The sequence below is a fragment of the Nothoprocta perdicaria genome, unplaced genomic scaffold, assembly GCF_003342845.1.
Source record: "Nothoprocta perdicaria isolate Ctin4 unplaced genomic scaffold, notPer1 scaffold_23, whole genome shotgun sequence".
NCBI classification, from domain to species: Eukaryota; Metazoa; Chordata; class Aves; order Tinamiformes; family Tinamidae; genus Nothoprocta; species Nothoprocta perdicaria.
The window spans coordinates 4171253-4179938 of NW_020455455.1; the positions used below are offsets into that span (position 1 = coordinate 4171253).

General features: G+C 35.8%; 1 protein-coding gene across 1 annotated transcript in view; it reads left to right on the top strand.

Moving 5' to 3' along the window:
* Positions 1-440: 440 nt before the first annotated feature.
* MALRD1 (MAM and LDL receptor class A domain containing 1) overlaps positions 441-8686 on the top strand; it is a 224639-nt gene continuing 216393 nt past the window's right edge. Inside the window, exons 1-4 of the mRNA XM_026039361.1 lie at positions 441-600; positions 3514-3654; positions 6377-6471; positions 6549-6710. Of these exons, the coding sequence (XP_025895146.1) occupies positions 441-600; positions 3514-3654; positions 6377-6471; positions 6549-6710 (558 nt within the window). The remainder of the gene's footprint in view (positions 601-3513; positions 3655-6376; positions 6472-6548; positions 6711-8686) is intronic.

An 8686-nucleotide genomic window follows, 5' to 3' on the forward strand; every position in this document is an offset into this window, starting at 1 on the left:
GCACAAAGTTTTTTTTCATTTTTTTTAAAGCATTTTGCCAGTTCCCTCTGAGAAGAAAGATGTTTATGAATATTGGTCACTCCGTAATCATACTGTGTTATCTTGTAATTTTCTTATCAAATATGTTTGCATGCTTTAAGGCAGTAAACTCAATCCAAAGGTAATGATATATACTTAACTTGCATAGCAAGTGCCATCTTCTAAGTCATAAAACTGCGTTAAAATTCAGTTAATTATTATCTAAAGACACACTGGGTTTAAAGTTGCAGCGTCACAGAAGCCATGTTTCATTTAAGCTGCAAATTCTGAACGTGTGATTCTAAGCGACGTGTTTCCAAGTGATACGTGTGAATGCTGCTTTTTCCAGGATGCTTCATGACAAATAGTAGATAATTCAAGTAAATCTTTTCCAAGTGAAAACTTGGATGGTGGTATAGCCAATGAACCAGTTGGTGTTCGTCTGTGTGCTATGTGGCTTTGCTCCTGTGAATATTCGGYCAGCTTCAGGAACTGAATTCCAGTGTGATGGCTCCCCTGCTCCTTCTGGAGAATTGTGCGTTTTTGCTAACCAGTGYGGAGGCAGCAGTGATGCAAAAAAATGTGAGTAGCAGTGGGTTTCATCTTAAGTGCGATGCAGTTTGAACCTGGGAGGAGTGAGATTTGGAGGGGAAATTTCATGTTAGAAAAGTACTACGAAAATCTTTCTTACCCTCTTCTCCATCTGATTTTCTAAAATTTCTGAATTCTGAATTGATAGCCCTTGATTAATCTTTGCAACATTGAGATGCTGTAAATATGTTAGTTTCCACTTACCTTAGAGAATTTGAGAGTGCACTTGAACTTGTCTGAATTAACTTGCACCGGAAAGCTACTATTCTCATAATATAAACATACTTTGCAAATGATTCCATATGATGCATAAAATAGTTCTGCTCTTTGGTGTATCCTTTTTCTGAAGTATAAAAACTCATAATTTTAGCTAAATCAAACTCATAATTTTAGCTAAAGCATTAGACAGCTTCTCTCATTCAACATGCAACAAAGAAAGATACTGTATTTGCTATTTTGGGTTTTAGCTTCACATTTAAGTACAAGCAATCTTTAGATGATCTGTATGTTTTCTGACTCTGAAAAAGCCTAATTAGACCAATAATGTGATGATTATATTCAGTTSATCAGTGTGTTTGTGATCAGTGCATTCGGTGGAAAACTTGGAGAAACAGCAGCAACTTAACTTTGTGCCCCTCATATTGCAAATGTGTGTCAAGATGCCTGGAGTTCTGCTTGCGCCAATATGACTCTTGGTTTAATCTAAAAAAGACAAATATATATGTCTGGTACAGGAGCCTAAAATCAACTCTAGCATACTTGATCTGTTTTTCTCTTACTTTCATAATTTTATTATGCTAACTAAAATATAACCAGGTAGAAAAGGATGATGCCACTGGCTGAAAACTACAACTGTTCTATCTCTTGTGTCTTACTAATACATCTAAGTTTAATGTATCTTCTATCACTTGCAAAATTTACAGTTGTATGTGATATTTTACTGCATAGGCTTGAAAGTCTCCTTGTGTTTGGTCTTGGTTTCACTACAAACTTTTCCTCTGGGCAGGTTTCCATAAAGCAATTTCTACTATGTTTGCAGAATGAGCGGCAAGATATGCAATATGCACTCTTCTGTTAATTTTTATGAAGGCTTTTTACACCATAAAGTATAAGCATTTACACCATAAGCAATATAGTGCTACAAAACAATGCTCTCTATGAAAATAGGACAAAAATAGAAAATAATGGTAAGATATTTGTTTGCATAAATTGTTGCCAGTGGGCAATGCAACAAAACTTAATACCAAATAATGTTGTATTTAAATTGAAGTTGAGCATTAGGTGTCAAATTGGGCTTTGAATGTAAGTTGTGGATTCTAGGATTGCTTTGGTTTATGGTCTGGATCACATGAGTAAGGAATTTAGTTCTCAGTTGCAAAGAATCAGAGTGTTGTTTTGAATATTTTTGCCAAGTTATTGTTTTCATTTTTTAACAAGTTGTTGTTTTCAGGGATGGAATTTCAGATGACTCTTTCAATGCCATTTTGCACTTGTGAGTGACGAGGTCGGTTTGTGCTTTGCTCACAGTATGAGGAAAGCAGTGTCACTACAGTCACTTTGAGATGTAGACTTTAAATATTTGTTTTCTTTGCAAGAAATTCTGCAAAAAGGTCTAGAAACCCCCCCCTTTTTTTTTTCTTCTGCCCTCTCTCTTTCAAAGCAATAACTTTTTTTTTTTTGTAAATCTGTATTTCAGAAAAAAAGTTATATTGAATTGCTTTCAAGATAGATGTTCTGTGAAAATGACTCTATCCTTTAAAACGTAATCATGAATGATTAAGGTTTTAAATGTAAAAAGAAACTGTGCTTATTACTCTGTACTTGTTGATTTTAAATTGTTTTTTTTTTTCTAACCATGAGAACATTCCTGTGAAATTATTGAACATATTTTAGGTGTTTTATGTAACATGAGGTGCTCCAGCAGTACTTGTTTTTGATGAACCGTTGATGTGCTTTTCAATCACTTAAAGAGCTAAAGAATAAAAACAGCAGTAAAAAGTTGGCTGATGAATCAGCCAATCTGCACATTAACTTGAGTCTTAAATGCTTTCATGAATTATGTTTTTCCCCTTTCTTGCCTTATAATTAACTGTTGCAGTAAGTTGTTGTGAATATGAAAGCCATGAAATTGGACATCATAGCGTGACTATAAACGTAGCAGTTGCAATTTTATTTAAAAAGATCAGTGAACTGTGGCAATCTAACCTAGAATATAGAATAGTCCGAAAGTGTTGTCAGCAGGCTTGAGGTGAGCACTAATTTGGGAGGAAGCACAAAGAGTCTCTAGGTCTCACATTTAAACCATTTAAACAGAAATACTAATTGGAAAGCAGAGTCTCAGCCTGCTCTTCTCCTCAACATCAGGGGAAAAACAGATGAACTAAAAGGTGACACAGTGCATGAAATCTGAAGACAATCTTGGTATAGTTCCCTGCTGTTTAGGATGGAGGTGAAAAAAACCTGCTGTCCCTCTCCCTTTCCTTGGAAGAACTGTTCCACCAGGCTGGATCCATTGCTGGGAGCACACATTTTGCACCCTTTTTCTAAACTCTGTCACCCAAGGGGGAAATATGAGAGGGCAGGAGAAACAGTTCTTACCCACCATATTAGACTATGCTCTCTAGAAGAACAAGCCAGTGGGAAGGCAAAGAGGGAGGAAAGCATGTGTTGTAGCATGTGTTACTCTGAGCACTGCATGTTTTCTCTGGTGAGTGTGTTTTGTGTTAAGGTAGCCGATTATCAAGCAGAATAAGCCCTGGTAAACTTTGTAGCATGGCAGATGACAAGAGCCTCACCTCTCTGCTATTAGGCCCTATGGGCTTTTGGGGACCAGGCTCCTAATCTGAACATATACCCAGTAAGTCAAAGCATTCTTACACAGTTTTATTGTTGTTGTTTTTTAAGATTCTTCCTCTGAAAAGTGTGACTTTGAAACTGACTTGTGCCAAACCTTTCCTGAACTGAATTTACAACCTGGATGGATTAGAAGAAATGGCCGATCTGGTTTGGGGCCACCTTACTCCGACCGTACTGGGAATGACACTGGTAAGAATCTTCAAGTCCTTTGAAGGAAGCACGAACTTATATAATGTATATTATGTGTGTGTCTATTTTTTGTACTCAAATTTCTTGATAGTTCAGGTGAATTCAGCCACCTGTTTTTGAGATAAAATGGAGAGATGTCGGGGCTTTTACACAACTGTAATTGCAATCGCCCATATCCCCAGAAAAAAAGATCTGTAAAGCCGCTCTTTGAGAAATAAAGAATGAGCCATCAAGACTTATGTCAATATGCATTGACTCTCCATCAGTCAGCTCGGCCTGTTTTGGAGATATGTGGTTATAATTTCTGTCTTGATAGCTGCAAACTGTGGAAGTGAGAACTGGATCCTCCTGTTTGAGATCTATTTACATCTCTTCTTGGATTGGCTTGAATGCCCAGAGTATACATGTCAATTATCTGTGAATAATATTACTATTCCATATATTTTTGGTGGAGAGAAGGTGACTTTGGATCTGGGAATTGGAAGAGCTTTAATAGCGTGTGTGAGCCAGTTTCTCTCTCAATGTTATTACATTTCCACTTTGCATCAAAGATTGTCCCTCAGCTAGGCAATTAATTGTCCCCATACATCCTGTCTTATGCTTGTCCAATCTCCAAGTTAACCTTATTTTCTAAAACTTGTTTTCTTCTTTCCCTAGTACAAGAATTTCTTGACCCTTTTTTTTTAAGCTGACTCAACATTTGTTCTGTTTGTCTGTTTTTAAAGCTGCAGTGCACCTTTTCCACTTTACAGAACCAGTGTTGTAAGAAAGCAAGGAAGGAAGGAAAGAATTAGATGGGCATTCTCTATCACAGTAGAAATGTGGGCTGGATGAAATAGTCACTGCAAAAAAATTGTAAAGTTTTTCATTTACAATATATATAATATATTCCCACAAGTCCTCATTCTATAGCAGAAAACTTTCATGATATTCCACGATCATGAAGCTTCACCCATGCAATGTACTTCTAACACTTTCACTCTTTGCTAATGTGTATGCTATGCTTCTGAAAATAAGAATCTTTTTGAGGAGTGCTGAGTTAAACTAATATTATTGCAAAAAACAGAGCTACTATCCAGGACATTTTGACAGCGTTAGGTTTTAATCTCAAGTATGAAAGCAGTGAAACATTTTGTCTTTAAAACAATAATATCAAAAAGCAGATAAAATACAAATACTGTGGAATAAAAATATAATGAACTCTAGGATAGGGTCAAATTAAGCAACCAGGCAATATAGTCTTGCTCTAGCTGCAGATTCTAGGGCATTATATTTTGTTTAGTAGCATATAGCAGTCTTTCAAGAGGTAACAAAGAGCTTTAAATCTTCTTGCCTAAATCCAATGAAGGACACACTCATTTTGCTAAGAACTTGTGAGGAGAGAGAAAGGCGGAAGAGATGGCTTAGGTAGGCATTCAAAACTAGCACAAGAGTGAGAACCAACAACTTCAAGTGTTTAGTACAGAGCTTGCAAAGCTGCTCAGTCAGAGGGAAAGAGATCACCCATATATTCCTGTCCACTGGTCCTGTGAGTTCAGTCAACATTATGTCTGCCATGTCTAAACTGAATTGCAGCCAAATTTGTGTAAGTTCTAATGGTCATTTATCTCCTTATAGTAACTCATAACCTTTTCCTACTGCTGAGCTATACTGAGCTATAGCTTTTTTTTTTTTTTTTAACTTAAAAAAAAACCTTTTTTTTTTTACTTTTACTTTTTTTTTTTTAACTTAAAAAACAGAAAAGGCATTGTATGGCAACAATTGAGTCCTATTGCATGATATTAAAGGCAGTGATATCTGCCCTCATGATAAGTAATTGTGTGCACATTAACACAAAGAGCAAAGTTCATGAGGCAGATGTAATGCCCTTGAAGATTTACGTAATCATTTACTAGAACCCAACTGGTTTTCTTTAGCTTTCTCTTTCTCCTTTTGGTTCTTATTTTCACTGATAACATACCTGGACAAGCTGATGAAACTATTCTAAAGAGCTGGTTTTTTACTCATTGAAATCTGAGTTAATCTGCAGAGTTAAAATGCAGAATTACTTTCAAAGAAGTTTTAAGAAAATCACCATTTCTGTCCCATCTATGTTAGGTTAATCCTGTGGCAGATGAAACCTGATTTTTGCATGTAAGTCTCAGATACATTTGATTTAGAAAACTAAAAGAAAAAAGTTCAGTATTTACGGGTAGCATGGACAGCAAGCCCTTTGTATGGGGAGGACAAAATCTCCACTCTGTAACAAGGTATTTTCCTGTACAATCCCAACCCAGGCCCATATTTAATTTCATTTTCCCAAGCAATGCTGCCTGTTTTAATAAATCTGTCTTATTGATGACAATGGTTGCTCTTTTTAATGCAAAAAATATGCAATATCCTTAATAATTGTGATTCGAGTTCTTCAACTAGCTTACTAAGCAAATCTTAGCTTTGTTCAAAAAATTGGCATTTATTAACTGAGTGTTCAGTCTATCTACACATAAAAATTTTGAAAGCCTACTTGATATTTCGTCTGAAACATAAAGAGAAGTGCTGTGTCAATATTTAATATGAACAAAAGCTCTGCACCCAATGGTTGCGATTGTGGTGTGAATCCTTTCTGAGGAAAAAATGTCTCGTCTTTTGTTAGTAATTTGTACCTGTGTGTTTATCCCTGTTCTACTTTTTTTTTTTTTTTTTTTTTTCCAAACTACTTAACGTTTTTGATTCTTCTTACTAGCTTATTTCCTCTCATGGCCTTCTGAAATGGGATCCTCCTCTGCAACTTTAAGGAGCCATGCTTTCCTTCCAACTGGAAAAGAACATATTTGCCAGGTATTTTGATGTATAGTCCTGGTAATCTGTCTTTTGTCACAGTGCTTCCCTGGAATAATCAGACATTTTTGTCCTAGATTAAGTTTTATTATTGGATCGGTCAAATTAATGCAACATTGATGGTGGGGCTTCGAGAGCACCCTGAGGATACCGTTAAAAATATCTGGCAAGATTCAGGAAAACGGCAAAATCAATGGATAGCAAATATGATCACAATCAACAGCACTGAAAAATATGAGGTTAGTATATTGCACTCAGGAAATATTTTATAAATCATGTTTTGTAATAGGGCAAAACTCAGTGAAGATAAATATCTTGTACATGGGAAGTATTACCATAAGAGAAGCCATTAGGAAGCTCATGAGTGATAATAACAAATATTGCTTTTTCTCATCTCAACAATGTTAATACTAACACAAAATCTCGTTTAACTGTGCATATATATATGTACAGTTTAAGCTGTGCATATATTTAAATTGGTGCCTGACCATAGGAAAAATACACTTAGGAGCTTAACTTTGATTACTCTTTTCTCTTACGCTCTAGCTAACTGCACTGTTAAACTGGAAACTTAATTTATAAATATTTTCTGAGAGTTTCTACAGGCACATTCCTGGTGACATACTTTGAATTTAACTATTCATTACAGATTTACTATTCATTGTAGCTTTGAGCATTTATCACAGAACACAAGCATACGGTTCTATAATGCTCAGAATTGCTGAAAAATAATGCAAGTCTCACAGACTATTCTAATATTTTTATATATTCATTTACACAAAACATTAGCACAATAAATGTAACTCAGGGCGATAGTATCAGAGAAAATGTATGCTCCCTATTATGCAAAATACTGGAGGGGAACAGAGGAAAACAGAAGCAAATTGCATATATTTTCTTCTACAGAGTTGGATACTGTGAGGAGTTGGTTAGCATGCCAACTCACAGGCATTCTTAGGGTAAGCACAACCTCATTTCAGTAAACTGAGAGAATAACATCATTACCTGACTTGTAACATTGTGCTTAAGGACACAAGATCGAAATTTTGAAAACAGTATTTACCTTCTCAGCCATTGACTGAAAATATATATTATGAAATAAATGTATCTAATTCGATAACTTGCCTTTGTCTGAGTGGACATGCTGCAATGAGATTATATTGGCAAGATGTAGAAAATTGACTGGATCTAGGGACAGTTACTGTGTTTGGAATCTTCTTCCTTAAAATTTCTGGATCAAATCTTAATTAGATTGTGTCTGAGGCTAACAAACATTGCTACCCTTTAGCCAAAGGATAAAGCTCTGTAAAGAGAACTGATGGGCACAGTTCATCTCTAAAGAGGCAGACATCAAACTTACAATTGGCTCCAGAGGGTAGCCAGGCACCTCACCAAATACAGCAGTTGAAGCTGAGCAACTTGTACTCTTCTGTTTTGCATTTTCCCACCAGTGACATTTTTCAGGATGTTGGTCATTCAAATGAATATAACTCAGCTGACCTTCAGAACATGTCATTTTGAAACTACAAGGTCTTCAGACTTATAGGGATGTCTGTAGCATTTTTTAACAGTGGCCAAGTTGTGCAAAAATGTAGTAGGAAAAACAGAGTAAAATTTCCAAGCTACTGCGTTTCACTGTATAAACCCATATATAAATAAACCTATATATAAATAGTCAATTAAAATTGAGTGTGATATGGTGACATTAATATTTTGTACAACAATTACTCTTTCCAAGTATACAGCAATATGAAAGATAGTGATAAGTCAACAAGAACAAGCACTTCAGCAATTTAAAATAAAAACTGGTATCAGGATTGCCCCTTCCTTCCTAATATTGCATTTCAAAGAGCTGCATTTTTCCATGGAGTTTCTCTCATCAGCTGTTGCATAAACTCACAAGATGGCATTGTTTCTTAACAATACTATACTAGAAAATGTAGTTGTTCCAGGTACCTGCTAGCACTGCTCTGTTTGGAATACTTGTTAAAGAAAGTGGTTCCTGGCCTTTCTTCTATTTGCTGTACTGGAAAAAGAAAAAAAAAATCATGTGCGTCACTAACTTTCATTGGTGATGTGCCAAGACACATTCCCTAGTCAGATAATACAAAGACCACTTCATAAACTGTAATGCTTCTTGTGCAGGTCATGTATAGTTGAGGAAAGGGAAAGGGAAAGGGAAAGTGAGAGGAGAGGAGAGGAGAGGAGAGGAGAG